We start from the raw sequence: 18,842 nt of genomic DNA, 5'->3' as shown, positions 1-18,842 counted from the left end.
AATTTACTTCCTGGTTGAAAAACTGAAAAAATGGCAGAATCCTACAAGAATAAAGTTGGATTTTTCAGTAGAAAAAAAGTTGTATTCATCTTTTTTTGGGGGGGGGGGGTTTGTTTATCTTTCAAAAATAGTAATACAATATTTTTTTCAAGGGACAATCTGATTTCTTTTTTTTTTTTTAAGTTGCAATCCAGCAAGTGTAAAATCACTTTTTTTTTTAAAGATAAAAAGTTATCATCTTGCAAAAAGAAACTTTTTCAGAGATGAAAAGTCATAATCGTATGGGAATAAACATTTTCAGAGAAATTCATACAGATCATATTTTAGATGAAAAAGTTGTAATCTTATGAGAATGTTTTTTTTTTCCAACATACAAAATAGTATTTTTTTTTTTTTCTTATGAGAATAAAATTGCAAATTCTTTTCAGAAAAAAAGTCATAAACCTAAGAGATTGTTAGAGGAAAAATGTCCAAAATTAGGAAAAATAAGTTTTTGCTTTCAAAAAAATGTCAGAAAAAAGTTGTAATCTTACAGGAATTAAGTTATATTTGTTCAAGTAAAAAAGTCTAACGTCACTGATGGTGTCGTGGTACACTCGCCTGACTTTGGTGCAGGCAGCGTGGGTTCAGTTCCCACTCAGTGACGTTGTGAATGTGAGTGCGAATGGTTGTCCGTGTCTATATGTGCCCTGCGACTGACTGGTGACCAGTTCAGGGTGGAGTCCGCCTTTCGCCCGAAGTCAGCTGGGATAGGCTCCAGCGTCCCGCGACCCTAACTAGGATAAGCGGTGTTGAAATGGATGGATGAAAAAAGTCTAACTATATTATAAACTATATAGTCATATTTATGTTTAGTATTAATAAAATCGAGTATTTATGAAAAAAAATTGCAATAAAAATATTGTTTATTAAAATAGATTTTTTTACAAGGTACTAATATCTATTTTTTTCAAGAAAAAACTGTTGTGAATTTATGACAATAAAGTAGTAATCTTATGAGAATAGTTTTTTTTTTTTTCCAGAATAATCATAATCGTACAAAGTCATTGTGGTTGTGCCCCCCCTCCCCGCCCCTTTGCAGGTTGTGCAACGAGGGGGTCCCTTGTCCCCAGCCGGTGCTGTGGTCTCCGTGGGGCTTGTGGACCAAGTGCAGCAGTGAGTGCAGCGGGGGGGTGCACTCGCGGGTGCGCACGTGCGAGAACGGCAACAGCTGCCCTGGATGTGCCCTGGTAAGTGATAAAAGTTTGCAATCAAATCGGATGGCTTTTAGTTTGGAAACGAACACTGAAAGGAAGGACTGTCTGAACTTTCAGGAGTACAAGGCGTGCAACCTGGAGGCATGTCCGGAGGTGAAGCGGAACACGCCATGGACACCGTGGATCCCGGTGAACGTGACGCAGGGCGGCGCCCGCCAGGAGCAGCGTACCCGCTACATGTGCCGCGCCCACTTGGCCGACCCGCACCAGCTGCAGATGGGACGCCGCAAGCTCGAGACGCGATTCTGCCCCAATGACGGCAGCGCTGCCTGCGACACTGACGGTAAACAAGCGGAGGTGGCGAGCAATTATATAATCATATTGGAAAGCACAATACCAGAGAAAAGAGAAAAATAGTGTGTGTGTGTATATATATATATATATATATATATATATATATGAGGGATCCTCGTTACAGTAAGCCATTTTAAACTAAAGAGAAAACCTTTCTGTATATGATGACGCAGCTAATACAGCGTCAGGCATTAGTCAAAAAGGGCCTGCATACTCTCTTACTGATTCAATAGATAGTTTTTGAATATACTGGGGAACACAGTTTTTGTTGAGTTAGGTCTGACAGCTGTTTTTAACTAATTTTTGGGTGCGGAATCCAAAACTGTTCTCAGTTTTTCTCTATCATGTCAAGTTTTTGAACAAAGTGAGAACACAGTATAGTCATATCTAAAATATGTAAATAAAACACTAAGATGATGAATGATGATGAATAAGATGACTTACAAGCTTTGAAAACTAAAAAAACTACATAAAAGGAAATAGAACTTTCAACAGTATGCCCATGGTCACAAGGTTAAGGGAAAAGCCAGCACAAGTCCTCTTAATTCCTACTATGCTAGCTTTCTGTTTGCAGCTATTGATAGTACTGACCTATTGGGAGCTGCACACACCTCTCACCTCAATTGTGACTGCACAAACAAGTTGCCACGTAACTGTAGATGAGTCCAATCGTAATCAGCCGGAAAGTCTTACTACAGCTAATCAGTCGAATTTTGATGATCTGGAGGGTAAGCTGTGGAGAACAAAATTGACGCGCTAGAAAAAAAACTGATTGCAATTTTGGAATCAGCATGCCAATTTTACTTTTAATCAGCATAAAAATCAAACTCCATTTTTTTTTCACACTGTTCCCTAGGGTAATCAAATTGAACTTTTCATTTGTTATTTTGGAATAGTACAGAACAAAAAAATAGAAAAAAAATTAATCCGACTCGCTATTTATTCATTTAAGACATCTTGAATAGCAAGTGGGGGTTATAGACCCTAAATCCAACCTGTGTGTGTGTGTGACACGCACACACACACACACACACACACACACACACACATATATATTCATATATATACACACACAACCCCAATTCCAATGAAGTTGGGACATTGTGTTAAACATAAATAAAAACTGAATACAGTGATCCCTCGTTTTTCACGGGTAATGGGGACCAGAAACCCCGTGAAAGGTGAAAAACCGTGAACTAGGATTTGTCCCCCCCCCCTAGGAATTTTCATGTATGTGGGTAACAGAATGTTTAAAATATGTAAACAGGATTTATACTTTACATATTTGAGACAAAGATTACAAAAGTGCACGTATTTACTTAACTCTTGAATTCTAAAACCTTATACAGTAATTACCATTCATCAACATTGCCTTCTGAGAGAGGCGAAGAGGCTTGCGTTGGTGGCGGAGGCGAGGCTCTCACTTGACTCGTAGAGGCTTTAGGTTCACTCGGAGACTCTTCTGCTGGAGGCGCTGATGGTGTAGCTGCGGTTTTACCTGGGAGAAAAACATGGTGATGGGCACTTGTCGTCTTTGTTTTTTCTTTTGATTCAAAATTCCCTTGTACAAGGACATAACCCCGTCTCTTATTACGCGGAGTTACCACACGTTTCGCTTCCTTATTGAAGCAGTTTTGCGGATGTTTGCTTCCTCTTTCTTGATGTACCGCACTGTAGATTCATTCACGCCATAATGGCGTGCCACAGATGCATAACTTCTGCCCTCTTTGATAAATCTAAAAGTTTCACTTTTTCGCCGATGGTCATCATCTTCTTCCTCTTGCAGCTTTCGCAGGGGCACAGCGCTTAGGCGGCATTGTAAGGGCTTAACTAATCAAAAAAAGTTATCGCTTAAACAAAAAAAGTTATCACAAACACAACACTAAGATACAGTATGCGACACGTGCACGTTTCCAAAAACAAGATACAGTATGCGACACGTGCACGTTTCCAAAAACAAGATACAGTATGCGACACGTGCACGAGACTGGCGAGACACAACAAGGGAAGATGCTGGGTGAGGCTGCGATGATGCGCAGCCAATCACCTCACGGGATAAATCCACTCGTGCTCTCATTGGTCGATGTCGCGCCGGGAACCAATCACGCGCCTTGTATGAGTGCCCGTGGCATGTACAGTACAGTACAGGCATGTTTACAAAGCCTTTCAGTCAACTCATCTCTTTTTTGTCATGCAGGGAAACCTTCTCTCTCGTGCATCAACATGAAACAACGCGTCTTCCCGCAATATGGCTGCTGATATGGCTGTATTTTTAAATTTTATGTTTTGATCATTTTTTTTTTTTTTTTTTTAAATTAATATTTTGGAAAAACCCGCGAAGCACTGAAGCCGCAAAACGTGAAGCGCGAAGTGGCGAGGGAACACTGTACAATGACTTACAAATCATTTTCCACCTATATTTAATTGAATACAATACAAATACAAGATATTTAATGTTCCAACTGATAAACTTTATTGTTTTTCAGCAAATAATCATTAACTTAGAATTTTATGGTTACAACACTTTCCAAAAAGCTGGAACTGGTTAATGTTTACCACTGTGTTACATCACCTTTTCTTTGAACAACATTCAATATAAGTTTGGGAACTGAGGACAATCATTGTTGAAGCTTTGTAGGTATAAAGAAAGGAAACAGTATCCAAAAACATGAGGCAAAGAGGTGAGGTCGATAATCGGAACAGGGTCAAATCTTACTGTGAGTCTGTGACGTGGAAACAAGGAATGCTGGAACGCGACGACAAGGTACAACGAACTGGCAACGAGAGGGAATGAGACACGAGGTTAAATACAAGGGGTAATTAGGGTGAACGAGGCACAGGTGGTGAAGATGCTCACAGGAGCAGGTGTGTGTGAAACAGGGGGGGAAGACAAAACCCGGAACACACACCCATGACAGTTTTGGCATTGTCTTGCTGAAGTAAGCAGGGGCGTCCATGAAAAAGACGTTGCTTGGATGGCAACATATGTTTCTCCAAAACCTGTATGTACCTTTCAGCAGTAATGGTGCCTTCGCATATGTGTAAGTTACCCATGCCATGGGCACTAACACAGCCCCATACCATCACAGATGCTGGCTTTTGAACTTTGCGTCCAAAACAGTCCGGATGGTTCTTTTCCTCTTTGGCCCGCAGGACACGACATCCACAATTTCCAAAAACAATTTGAAACGTGGACTCGGCATCAGTCCATCTTAGATGAGCTCGGGCCCAAAGAAGCCGGCAGAGTTTCTGGGTGTTGTTGATAAATGGCTTTTGCTTTGCATAGTAGAGTTTCAAGTTGCACTTACTTTTCTGAAGTGTTCCTGAGCCCATGTGGTGATATCCTTTACACATTGATGTCGGTTTGTGATGCAATGCCGCCTGAGGGATCGAAGGTCACGGGCATTCAATGTTGGTTTTCGGCCTTGCCGCTTACATGCAGTTATTTCTCCAGATTGTCTGAACCTTTTGATGATATTATGGACCGTAGAGGATGAAATCCCTAAATTCCTTGCAATTGTACGTTGAGGAACATTGTCCTTAAACTGTTCGACTATTTTCTCACGCACTTGTTCACAAAGACGTGAACCTCCGAGAGAGAGACACACACACACACACACACACACACACACACACATATATATATATATATATATACATTAATGTTAAATTGAAAAAAGGAAATCTGAAAATGTGTTTTCTTTGGTTCTATAGCTTCCCAATTTGAACATCAGATTGTTGTGCTTTTTACACAAAGGATTTTCTTCAGGCTCTTGTTTGGCAAAAATGGCCTGTCATACAGGCCGGGGTTATCGCGCCACCTGTTGAATCTAGAAATAAGATTACCTATAGTGTGGATTGATGTGTCACATTGCATTTTTTTCCCCTGTCAGCAATGAACTCTCTTTGAACCAGGACGTACAAAAATATATATTTAAAAAAAAAAAAAACCCTAAGGAGGTTTTTGCTTGAAGGATTCATGATGTAAAAATAAAACAAAATGTTAGGGAGGAGTATCTGGAAGGATTGACGATAGTTGCTTTACTTTGACGGACCGTTTTTCTCACAGCCACATTTCTCCCCCTGTCAAGACAAATGTTATTTTACAGCCCAGCTATGTTCCCTACCCCCCTTCACGCATCCATCACTGTATGCCTGCCCTCAAATACGCATTCCTCTGCACACGACACTCTCACTACACTCACACAAGATCTACTCTGGACTTCCTGGAGGTTCAACACTGACTTGCTAGATCCTAATCCTGACCTACGTCACTACCTAAAACTACTGCACTTAGGACTAGTCCATGTAGAATTACACAGGACTACGTAGGTCTATGTAGGACAACAAATGACTAGTTGGAATATAAAAGCTTGATGGGGCTATATAGGGCTACGTAGGACTAGACAGTCTACATCTCTAGGCTGACCTTGACCTATCTAGATAGGACTACATCAAGAAGGGAATATATTATAATACAAAGAACTAGCCACAAAGTATATTTACAAAGGAATATATAGGACAATGCTGGACTCTGCTTCCTGTTGTCTCTTCAGTGCCACCGTCTCTAATCCGTACATCATGGCTGGCCTCACCACTGTTTTATAAATGTTGCCCTTCATCCTAGCAGAGACTCTTCTGTCACATAACACACCTGACACCTTCCTCCACCCGTTCCAACCTGCTTGGACCCTTTTCTTCACTTCCTGACCACACTCACTATTGCTCTGGACGGTTGACCCCAAGTATTTGAAGTCCTCCACCCTTGTTATCTCTTCTCCCTGTAGCGTCACTCTTCCCCTACCACCCGTCTCATTCATGCACATATATTATGTCTTACTTCGGCTAATCTTCATTCCTCTGCTTTCCAGTGCATGCCTCCATCTTTCTAACTGTTCCTCCACCTGCTCCCTGCTTTCACTCCAGATCACAATGTCATCTGCAAACATCACGGTGCACGGGGATTCCAGTCTCACCTCATCTGTCAGCCTATCCATCAACACTGCAAACAGGAAGGGGCTCAGGGCTGATCCCTGGTGCAGTCCCACGTCCACCTTAAATTCCTCTGTCACATCTACAGCACACCTCACCACTGTTCTGCTGCCCTCGTACATGTCCTGTATTATTCTAACATACTTTTCTGCCACTCCAGACTTCCGCATGCAGTACCACAGTTCCTCTCTGGAACTCTGTTATACGCTTTCTCTAGATCTACAAAGACACAATGTAGCTCCTTCTGACCTTCTCTGTACCTTTCCATCAACATCCTCAAGGCAAATAATGCATCTGCTGTAGTCTTTCTAGACATGAAACCCTACTGTTGCTTGCAAATACTCACTTCTGTCCTGAGTCTAGCCTCCACTACTCTTTCCCATAACTTCATTGTGTGCCTCATCAACTTTATTCCTCTATAGTTCCCACAGCTCTGCACCTCACCCTTGTTCTTAAAAATGGGCACAAGCACACCTTTCCTCCATTCCTCAGGCATCTTCTCACGCGCTAGAATTCTATTGAACAACCTGATCAAAAACTCCACAGCCACCTCTCCTAGATGCTTCCATACTTCCACAGGAATGTCATCAGGACCAACTGCCTTTCTATTTTTCATCATCTTTAATGCTTTTCTAACTTCCCCCTTACTAATCATTGCTACTTTCTGGTCCCCCACACTTGCCTCTTCTACTCTTCCTTCTCTCTCATTTTCCTCATTCATCAACTCCTCAAAGTATTCTTTCCATCTATCTAGCACACTACTGGCACCAGTCAACATATTTCCGTCTCTATCCTGAATCACCCGTACCTGCTGCACATCCTTCCCATCTCCCTCTGTGTGGCCAACCTGTATAGATCTTTCTCTTCTTCTTTAGTGTCCAACCTGGCATACATGTCATCATATGCCTCTTGTTTAACCTTTTCCACCTCTACCTTTGCCCTATGTCACATCTCAATGTATTCCTTTCGCCTCTCCTCAGTCCTCCCAGTGTCCCACTTCTTCTTGGCTAAGCTTTTTCCTTGTATGATTTCCTGTACTGTGAAGTTCCACCACCAAGTCTAGATATGAGCATAGGACTAAATAGGATTAAATATGATTTTAAAAGATTATAGAGGACTAAGTAGGATTTCAAATTACTCTTTAGGACTATTTAGTACAACATAGGTATGTAGTAGGACTGTATTGACTCAGTTTTTGCCTGTAGACCTGGTGGAGGAGCTGCTGAGGACCCCGCTAGTTCGAGGGTCGAGCGCCCCTGGCTGGTCTTCTTGGGACTCCTGGTCTGCATGCTCGCAGAGCTGCTCCAAAGGATACCGCACCCGACGGAGATCTTGTGCCGGACTGGAGGGCAAGAGCCCCCCCGTGGCCTGCAGAGGGTCCCCCGTCGAGTACCAGGACTGCAACGTCCAGGCCTGTCCAGGTAAGACTCCAAAACTCTGCAAATTGTACTACATCCTACCACTGAAAATGGCACCTTCCAACCAAAACGGCTGACTATGTGTGCCTTTGACAGCGGACGTTTTACAATTGTTTTTTTTGCATCTTGTCATGATATTTTCTATTAATCAGACACTCTGGTGCCGGATGCGAATATTTTCTACCACGTGTTGACCACTGGAAATGGCCTGGGGGAAAAAATTATCACTTCAAACCAAAATGGCTGACTACCTGTGCAGTCCACAGCACAGGTTTTAAGATTTTCATGCATCCTGCCATGATGAACATGCGTGCCGGATTTTGTGTTAATGGAATGCATTGGTGCTGAATGTTAATACTTTCTACCACTTGGTTTGAGGTTGACCGCTGGAAATGGCCTCCAAAAAAAAAAAAAACACTTAAAACCAAAATGGGCGAGTAGGTCCTATGATGATTTTTGTGCTTTTGTGCATCCTGTCATGATGGACAGAGATCCCAGATTTCGTGTCAATCTGATGAACTGGTGTCGGATGCTAAAATTTTCCACCACTCAGTATTTCGTGAGAAAGTCCATGCTATTTGTCCTCGAATGCATTCCGCCAAGGGGGGAGTTGGGGGGTGGGGCTCCAATCAGGGTGTCTTTTGAAATGAGCATTATGTGCACGGCCCGCCTGGACGTGCGCTCCACACACACACACACACGCACGCACACACACACACACACACACACACACAGCCAAGGACAGCGCCAGTGACAAAAGAGAGGATGGCTGCGAAATTGTAATTGATGATGAGATTAGCGGAGAAGGATGGAGCCAATATAGATTAGTAAGGTGCTCGTGTTGGTGTGTGTGCGTGCGTGACCGTGTGTGTGTTTGTGTGTGTGTGTGTGTGTGTGTGTGTGTGTGTGTGTGTGTGTGAAAACAGGTCGTATATCACAGCCTTCAGACGATGATTACAAACTTTCCTTGGAAGGTCTAGGTGAAGACCGCTCACTCTGACCTAAAAACGCAGCACGACGTGTTTGTGTGGCTTTAAGTGAGGTCACGTCAACATGTACTACAGTGCACGCACCCCTGGCTGTGCCTCGGATGAAAAATGTATTGATGGTTTAATGTAGTAATAACACATTTGTATTGTTTTTTGTGATTTGAATGTACTTGTTTGGGTTTTTTTTTTTAGGGTAGTGGGGGTGTGCCAATTCTGACTGGATGTTAACAGGAAAGACGGAGGTGGGCGCAACACTAGGAGTGTGTGAGATACAAATTTGGGAGCAGTGATTCCCAAATAATGGTGCCTTCCACCCCTTATGTGACTATTTCCGGGTGTTCGTAGTGGAGAGGAGGAGCCTCTACCACTTTTACAGGGATGAGAGTTCTTCGGAGAAGCTGAGTTGTCAAGCTGACTTAAAAAAAAAAAAAAAAACTCACAACAGTTCAACTGTGGTGTGCGCACCTCCACGGGACTGTTGGCTGTTTGCTATTATAAAAATATATTAAATATATATTTTTATATATTTGTTTTCTTATATTAAAACGCTGTTTTAATATAAGAAAAAATAAATCTCAAAAGGAAAAAATATCCACATAAAAAAGCAACCCAGAAAAGAAAAGATCCCAAAACTATGACAAAATATGCTGAAAAATGTCCCAATAAAAGGTCCTCAAAAGAAGAAGTATGTACATAAAATATTCTCATTAGAAAAATACATCCTAAATCGAAAAAAAATCTCCCTATAACAAAAATCCTAAAAAGTTTCAACAAAATACCTTCATAAAAATAAAAAATATCCCATAACAAAAAATATCTTGAAAAATGATGCAATTAAAACAAATTCTAAGAATTTCCACATAAGAAAAATATTCCCATGAGAAAAAAAATACTTTCAAGAAATGCAGCAAAATGTGGTCTTTTGGTGTTTCGCAAGATATAGTGTATTGACTTTTGGTATAGTAATGACACATTTACTGTTTTTTTTTTTTTGTCTTTTTAAAAGGGTTTACAGTAAAGCGGGGGAGTACCAACGTGGTAAGCCGGGTGTGCGCGCTGTGTTCATGTTGTGATCTGGTGCTGCGGTGTGCTTGCAGTGAAGGGCGCGTGGTCGTGCTGGTCGCCGTGGTCCGAGTGTTCGGCGGGCTGCGGGGGCGGCCACTACCAGCGCACCCGGGCGTGCGCCAGCCCGCCGCCGGCAGCCGGGGGGAACATCTGCCTGGGCCTGCACACCGAGGAGGCGCTCTGCAACACGCACGCGTGCCAAGGTGAGGCATAGCAGCTCCACATTCACCAAAACTGCAAAGTAAATTTGAGTGTTTGCTTCTTTTTGGGGGGCATTTTTTTCTTTATGGGATTTTCACATTCATTCTTCTTTTGAGGACATTTTTTCTCCTGTGGACATTCTCGCTTTGATTTACTGTTATGGAGACATTTCATTTTAGGTGATTTTTCTCTTGGGAATGTTTTTTTCATTAAGGATTTTTTTTGTTCCAAAAGGGGTGGGTTTTTATATTTTTATTTTTTTAATTTTTCGGACATTTCTTCTTATGGGAACAAAAGGTCTTTGTAGGGTATTTTCTTTTTTATGATTTCTTTGTCTTTGGGACAGTTTTGTTTTGCGGATTCAACTAGAACAGTCCAGTTGCGATGGGTTCAGTGCCCCTGAGAAGGAAATTAGCAGGATGAATGAGGAGAATATATTGTTATAGGGATGTTTTTTTTACAGGAATTCTCTTTTGTGTGTGGATTTTTTCCTCTACTTTATTTCCCCCCATAATAAATTTTTTTGGCCACTCTTTTCTTAGGACGGACAATAAGCCAAGTGCGTGTATGTGTTTGTATGCGTGTGTGCATACTTTTCTTGCCAACACGTTTGACGCCTTGTGCTCAAATTGTCCCGTCGCCTCTCGTCAAGTGTTGTTTTTTTTTTTTCCCCCCCGGGTGCTTTTCAGTTGGAATGATCCCGCCTGCCAATCAGGGCACACGCCCTCCGTCACACTCCTCCCCCCCCCCGCCTCCATAATTACCAACTTGGAGCGGAAAAAAAGGTAAATGACTTCCTGTCGTTTCACCCGCCTGCGCCGAGATGCTAATCGGTCGCCTTTGATCGGCGTTTCGCTCTCTGGCATCCTGTCAATCGACCGTTCGCTACATGGACTAGCACGCTGCAGCGACCATTTGCTAATCAGCCATCAAGTCTCTCTGGCTGTCAGTCGTGGCCATCAATAAACGGTGATGAAGGGTGGCAGGACAAATTCGTGGTCCACTGTAGTGATTGAGACGCAACCTTGAAGTCAAGGCATATAGAAGGAAACTGCTTTTTTGAATACATGGCCACTGTAGTGACTGATGCACATACAAGAAAACAGTTTTTGAATATCTGTCCACTGTAGTGGTTGATTCACAACTTTGACATACAGATATATGCTTATATCGACACAACAGCTTTTGAGTAGGTGTACTCTGTAGTGACTGATGTGCAACATTGACATCAACACTCAAGCCTAAAGAAAAAATTAATATCTGTATACTGTAGTGATTGACGCACAACTTTGACATTAAGCATCATGCATACAGTGGGTACAGAAAGTATTCAGACCCCCTTAAAATTTTCACTCTTTCTTATATTGCAGCCATTTGCTAAAATCACGTCAAGTTCACGTTTTCCCTGATGGCTCCATGCCTGGGGCTTTTTGTCACATTATTCGGGCACTGATCATCATTCGCAACTTTTCCGTCTTGCCGGCCCCTCGGAGGACAATTTGCGAGCCTAGTGTGTCTCCTCTTCTGTACGTGTGTGCGTGCGTGTGCATGACAATGAGGCAACACAAACTGCCTTTTCCGCTCCATTTGCCGCACTTGGAAGTTTCGCTAGCTTTCCTGCGTGTGAGCGGCCTATCCGCGTGAAAGAGCTGGCAAGATAATTTCTTTTCTTCAACATTGCATCTTTAAACTGGAACGATTTCCCCACCACAAATGATGTATTTCTGTTTGGTTACGATCTGCCCTCGTGGGGTTGAGTTATTGAAGTTTTACATTTATGGTGAATTATCAAACTTCACTGCCGTACGCCGCCCACAAGCAATTGTAAAAATTCTAAAGCTTTGTAATGTGGCGTCACCTATCGGTCTCATATACAACACCTGGAAATTTCTAAAATGGCCATACTGTGGCAAAATGACAGACTTCCTATGTGTTTTACAGCATGGCTTCTTAAAAGGTTTCTGTGGGTCTACCACTGAATTTCAGCAAAATTGGAAGGACCCTACAAATGACCAAAATGACCATAAAATGGCAAGTTTAAAGCAAATTGGCAGACTTCCTGTGCCTTTTCGGGCATGGCCATTTTAATCAATGGCGCTGTAATGAATTAACGATTTTATTTTTTTTAGCGTATTAAATTAGCAATTGAGTAGGATTTTGGGACGGTGTGGATGTTTGTGTGCAGTGGTATACGATGGCAGTACAAGCTACAGTGGGTACAGAAAGTATTCAAACCCCCTTTAATTTTTTACTTTTTGTTATATTGCAGCCATTTGCTACAATCATTTTTAAGTTCATTTTTTTCCTCATTAATGTACACACAGCACCCCATATTGAGACACAAAAAATACCAGAATTGTTGAAATTTTTGCAGATTTATTAAAAACGAAAAACTGAAATATCACACAGCCATAGGTATTCAGACCCTTTGCTCAGTATTTAGTAGAAGCACCCTTTTGAGCTAATACATCCATGAGTCTTTTGGGGAATGATGCAACAAGTTTTTCACACCTGGATTTGGGGACCATCTGCCCTTCGTCCTTGCAGATCCTCTCCAGTTCTGTCAGGTTGGATGGTGAACGTTGGTGTGCAGGCATTTTCAGGTATTTCCAGAGATGCTCCATTGGGTTTAAGTCAGGGCTCTGACTGGGCCATTCAAGAACAGTCACGGAATTGTTCTGAAGCCACTCCTTCGTTATTTTAGCTCTGTGCTTAGGGTCATTGTCTTGTTGGAAGGTGAACCTTCGGCAAAGTCTGAGGTTCTGAGCACTCTGGAGAAGGTTTTTGTCCAGAATATCCCTGGTACTTGGCCGCATTCATCTTTCCTTCGATTGCAACCAGTCATCCTGTCCCTGCAGCTGAAAAATACCGCCACAGCAGGATGCTGCCACCACCATGCTTCACTGTTGGGACTGTATTGGACAGGTGATGAACAGTGCCTGGTTTTCTCCACACATCCGGCTTAGAATAAAGGCCAAAAAGTCCTATCTTGGTCTCATCAGACCAGACAATCTTATTTCTCACCATCTTGGAGTCCTTCAGGTGTTTTTTAGCAAACTCCATGCGGGCTTTCATGTCTTGCACTGAGGAGAGGCTTCCGTCGGGCCACTCTGCCATAAAGCCCCGACTGCTGGAGGGCTGCAGTGATGGTTGACTTTCTAAAACTTTCTCCCATCTCCAGACTGCATCTCTGGAGCTCAGCCACAGTGATCTCTGGGTTCTTCTTTACCTCTCTCACCAAGGCTCTTCTCCCCCGATTGATCAGTTTGGCTGGACGGCCAGCTCTAGGAAGGGTTCTGATCGTCCCAAACGTCTTCCATTTCAGGATTAGGGAGGCCACTGTGCTCTTAGGAACCTTAAGTGCAGCAGATTTTTTTTGTAACCTTGGCCAGAACTGTGCCTTGGCCCAATGCTGTCTCTGAGCTCTTGAGGCAGTTCCTTTGACCTCATGATTCTCATTTGCTCTGACACGCACTGTGAGCTTTAAGGTCTTATATAGACAGGTGTGTGGCTTTCCTAATCAAGTCCGATCAGTATAATCAACACAGCTGGACTCCACTGAAGGTGGAGAACCATCTCAAGGATGATCAGAAGAAATGGACAGCACCAGAGTTAAATATGAGTGTCACAGCAAAGGGTCTGAATACTTATGGCTGTGTGATATTTCAGTTTTCCTTTTTTAATAAATCTGCAAAAATTTCAACAATTCGGTTTTTTTGTCTGTCAATATGGGGTGCTGTGTGTACATTAATGAGGGGAAAAAAATTAACTGAAATGATTTTAGCAAATGGGTGGAGTATAAGAAAAAGTGAAAAATGTAAGGGGGTCTGAATACTTTCTGTACCCACTGTACCTGCATATAAAAAGTGTTTTTGTCCACCGTAGCGACTGATGTGCAACTTTAACTTTAGTCTATATAAAATAAAACAGCTCGTTGAATAACTTCACTGTCGTGACTGATTGATGTACGGCGTTGACATCAAAATTCATGTCAGTAGCCATCCACTGTAGTGACCGACGCTCAACTTTGACATTAAGCACCATGCATAGAGAAAAACTGTGACAAGTTATTTACTGTAGTGACTAGTGTGCAACTTCGACTTCAAGATTTATGCATTTTGAAGAAAAAAAAGCTGTTTTGAATAGCTATCCGCTGCGGTGACTGAGACACAGCTTTGACATTAAAACTTGAATGCATATAAAACAGATTTGAACTAGCTGTCCACTGTAGTTCATGATGTGTCCCTTTGACATCTATACATTAAAACAGCATTTGAATCGCTTTCCACTGTTGTGGCTGATGAAATGTGGGATTAGATGCACAGGTGAGGCATTACAGTGCCGTCTTGTGTGTGTGTGTGTGTGTGTCTAGATGCGTGTTGGGCCCCAAGGGAGCAGATGGAGGTCCAGGCTGACGGTGGAGGTAAACATATCCTCCTCCTCCTCCGGTCTGCTTCTGCTCACTCCACAAAAACAGAAAACATTCTCTGATTTGATTTCAGCGCAGTTTGAATGTCGCTCTTTTTCCCTGTCGGTTTCGAGGTTTCGTTTTCCGCCTACTCATCTTCTCCAGTGTGCGCTGAACACAGATTTCACATCCCAAACCCTTGTGCTGTGTCTGTTGGCTTCATGGGGAGCTTTTTCTTTCCTCAAGTGGGTGCACAGATCTGGGTTTGGTCTTTGCAGTGATGTTGTTTGTGTCCAGGTGGCTGGATGGCCTGGTCGCTGTGGTCAGCCTGCGACGACTCCGGGGTGCAGATGAGGACCCGAACGTGCGGTAGTGCCGGGGGCTCCCCCTGCGTGGGCAATGCCACTCAGTGGAGGGACTGCAACGAAATACCTAGTGAGTCAGCAACTTGTCTTTAAATTGAGACGCTGATTCAGCTTTGAGACCAAAAATACTTCCAAACTGCTTCATTAACAATGTAGCATTATGATTGTATGCCCAATTTTTAGCAGTACAGTAATCCCTCGTTTATCACGAGGGTGCTGTATGAATCTCCCCAGTCCTGCACATATTGTTTCCCACACTCTTATTAACCTCTACCATACTCTTAAACACCAAACACTTTTTAGACTCTTAAACATTCATAATATTAACAACACATAAAATTCTGTGGGTACTCCCCATTGGTGTTGAAGTTGATGACTATTTTGAATGTACTGCACAGCCACGAGGGCGGCATGGTGGACAACTGGTTAGCATATCTACCTCACAGTTCTGAGGACCTGGGTTCAAATCCGATCTCACCTGTGTGGAGTTTGCATGTTCTCCCTCCACCTGCGTGGTTTTTCTACTGGTATTCTGGTTTCCTCCCACATCCCAAAAACGTGCATCCAAGGTTAATTGAAGAGTCTAAATTATGCGAATGTGGTTCAGAAGATGGACGGATGGATGCACAGCCACGAATTACTGTACATAGCAGGCTCGTGTTAATAAAAGTACTCTGATTACTTTTAAGTATTTGGTTACTATTTACTGTCTTCACTCAAGAACACATTATGGACCCTGATTCCTACAGTTAGGTTTGGGTTAGTGGGGCTTCGGGTTAGGGTTTAAGGGTAGTCGGGCCATGGTAAGGGTTAGGGCTCTGTGGTTAGGATTAGTAGGGTTAGGGGTAGTCGGGTTCGGGTTGGGTACAGTAAGGGAGGTAACTGCTGGGGTTAGGGATAGAGTGAGGGGTTATGGTTCAGTGTACGGTTTGGGTTTATCATACGGATTAGGGTTGGTATGGTTAGTCATGTTAGGGATTAAGATTAGTAGGGTTACGGGTCATGGTTAAATCAATTTTATTTATACAGCACCAAATCTAAACAGAGGTTATCTCAAAGCATTTTCCACATTGAGCAGGTCAAGAACCACACTCATCATAAATTATATGTATGTAAATATGAAAACCAACTGGACCCCACATGAGCAAGCATGTGACGACAAAGGCAAGGAAAAACTCCCTCTATGGAAGAAACCTCAAACCGAACTCAAGTTCTGTGGGGCGACCGTCTGCGTAGGCCAGTTGATTTGAGACGGAGAGACAAGAGTTGAGGGAAGGAGGTTAGATCGAGAAAGAAACAACAAGAAGAACAATGGGCACAACAACGAGCCATATCAACAACAGTCACAGTCCTGTGGTGACAGCAGCAAGGATGACGCTGGTCTGCTCCCAACACCACCCTTCCCAGTGTCACGATTGCCAAGAACAGATAAATGTGAGGGCACTGTATGGGTAGAATTAGGGTTACTAGGGTTTTAGTTAGGGTTAATAGGGTTAAAAAGGGGGTTGGGATTAGTCAAGTTTAGGTTAGGTTATAAATTAGGATTAGTACGGGTGGGCATTAGGAGTTCCCATTAGTAGGGCTAGGGTTAATGTCTGGAATTGGGATTAGTAGGGTGAGAGTTAGGGACTAGGTTTAGGAGTGAAGGATAGTTGTCACGTTAGTAGGAGTTAGAATTAGTAAATTAGGGTTATTTCTCTTAGGTTTCTGAAAGCGTGAAGTTTTTAAGTAACTGACAAGAGCCAATGCTCTTTGAGTTTTAAACTTTACTCGAGCCACTGTCTTGTTCTCTCCCGCCCACACACATACACAGACTTCTTCATCCATCAGGTTTCGCCGACTTAATCTCTTTAGAAGGTTGTAATCCTTCACGGCCTCATCAGATACATTTTGTGTTGTAACGACACCGAGACGCGCCACCAAACAAGTTGTCTTGTGTCTTGTTGTTGTTTTGTCTCCATGGAGCAAACCTCTTCACTGCCACCGTCATCGTTGCATGCGCGTTCCCCTCGCGCCTCTGTTGTTGTTCGACGCATGTGCATGTGTGTGTGTCTGACCGTGTGCTCCTGTCTTCCTCTCTGCAGTCATCCTCCCTGCATCAGGCTTTGACAAGGACCAACACTGCGGAGGTAAGTGGATTAGCTGTGGTTCCAGAAGCTTCCCCACCTCCCATCACGCACGTGTTCTCGCGCATGCTACATACATGTACATCGTCGTGTGCATGTAGTCTCCGTCCTCACTCTAGTTAATCTGCACAAGAGTTAGTTTTGTAGGTTTGGGTTACCGGAGAGTAGGGTTAGGGTTAGAAGTTGTGGTTAGTAGGGTTGGGGATATTCTTGTAATGTAACCCAGTACAAATACTTTGTAACTGTACTTAGGTAGTTTTCATGTGTCTGTATTTTACTCTTTATATTACTGGCAACATTCACTTTTACTCCACTGGCTTTATGAAATAAAAGGTATACTTTTACTCCGATACAGTATTTGTTACTTTGAGATGGGTGGAGTAGTCAGAAATTGTACGCAAGGTAAGAATACTGTTACTTTAGAATAGTATGACTCAAGTGAAGTAAGTAAAAAGTAGTCCTCCAAATAATTACTTGAGTATTTCATTATTCAGTGGGAAAAAAGTAACTGATTAACTGGTGAATGACGGATAATAAAGTTAGATATTTCCCAACAATGCCACATCAACGGAAACCATAACAAAATGAAACTTTATTCGGTCGCCAGCCAATCGCAGGTAACATAGAAACTAACAACCATTCGCACTCACATTCGCACCTACGGGCAATTTAAAGTCCTCAATCAACCTACCACGCATGTCTTCCCGGAGAAAACCCACCTAGGCACGGCGAGAACATGCAAACTCCACACAGGTGGGGCCGGGAATTGAACAGCGGTCCCCAGAACTGTGAGGCAGATGTACTAACCAGTCGTCCACCGCTGGCGGCACAAGTACAATTCATCCCCAAAAATTATTTATGCAAATGTAACGGAGTAAATGTGCTCGTTACTACAAAATATAATCCAAAGAAATTGTTCGTTGGCGTAATGCCTGAAACGCGGAGCACAAAATAATCAGGTCAAGTTTATTTATAGAGAGCCATTGATCACAAAAATGTGTCTCAAAGGGCTTCATCAGCCCACAGTTCCCAAAAAATCAACGCCATCCCCAACCAGGCAAGGAAAGCTCATTTGGAGGGATCCCCCATCCAGGATGGCCAGACTGCAACGGATGCCGAGCGGGCAACGTTAATCACATGATATCATGCTATACAATGATACTTTAAACAATAGGAGAGTCTATTCCGTGAAATGAAGCGTCGCAGGTAGATGTGGTTATCCTCAGCGGTGGGAGGAGAGAAGCGGCAGGAAAACAGGCTAAAACCCAGATGTCTGGGGGGGTGAGGCAGCGCGAGAGACTAGTTGCATACTAGGTGTGGTTTAACCAAATGCGAGAGTGCAGAAAATAGTCCTGCCCCAACTGATGTGCTTGGGTTACCGGTAGCAGGAGGTCATGCAAATGAGATGCAGGTGATTAGGAAGTCTTTTTATGGGCACACTGGTAGTGCGTCGCTCTGTCTGTCGTTCCTTCCGGCTCGAAGTCAGCAGTCGCCACAGGCGAACTTCGCTCACTTTTAGAGATCTTGAATTACAACAACGAAGTAAACTAAGTACATAATACTTCCAATACCTAAGCACATTTAATATCCAAAAATTACCTTTTGATCCTGAAGTAAAGCAAACGTAAGATACTTTTGACTTTGACTCAAGTAACAGTCTACAAGGTGACTTTAATTCACTTCTAAAGTTATTTTGTGTGGAGATACTTGTACCTTTGCTTGAATATT

At 42.9% G+C, this 18,842-nt stretch overlaps 1 protein-coding gene across 4 annotated transcripts in view; it reads left to right on the top strand.

Moving 5' to 3' along the window:
* Positions 1-18,842, top strand: part of sema5ba (sema domain, seven thrombospondin repeats (type 1 and type 1-like), transmembrane domain (TM) and short cytoplasmic domain, (semaphorin) 5Ba) — a 131,039-nt gene that overhangs the window by 106,362 nt on the left and 5,835 nt on the right. For 2 of the 4 annotated variants that reach the window (XM_061692485.1, XM_061692487.1), the window contains 7 exons: positions 1,082-1,229; positions 1,314-1,539; positions 7,748-7,963; positions 10,047-10,217; positions 14,588-14,638; positions 14,921-15,058; positions 17,073-17,117. In XM_061692485.1, the coding sequence (XP_061548469.1) occupies positions 1,082-1,229; positions 1,314-1,539; positions 7,748-7,963; positions 10,047-10,217; positions 14,588-14,638; positions 14,921-15,058; positions 17,073-17,117 (995 nt within the window). Of the gene's footprint in view, positions 1-1,081; positions 1,540-7,747; positions 7,964-10,046; positions 10,218-14,587; positions 14,639-14,920; positions 15,059-17,072; positions 17,118-18,842 lie in introns of all 4 variants that reach the window. The other 2 variants (XM_061692486.1, XM_061692484.1) reach the window with 2 other exon arrangements.

Source organism: Phycodurus eques, chromosome 12, assembly GCF_024500275.1.
Source record: "Phycodurus eques isolate BA_2022a chromosome 12, UOR_Pequ_1.1, whole genome shotgun sequence".
NCBI lineage: Eukaryota > Metazoa > Chordata > Actinopteri > Syngnathiformes > Syngnathidae > Phycodurus > Phycodurus eques.
The sequence above is the reverse complement of the archived record's forward strand: the minus strand, read 5'-3'. Positions and strand labels throughout refer to the sequence as shown.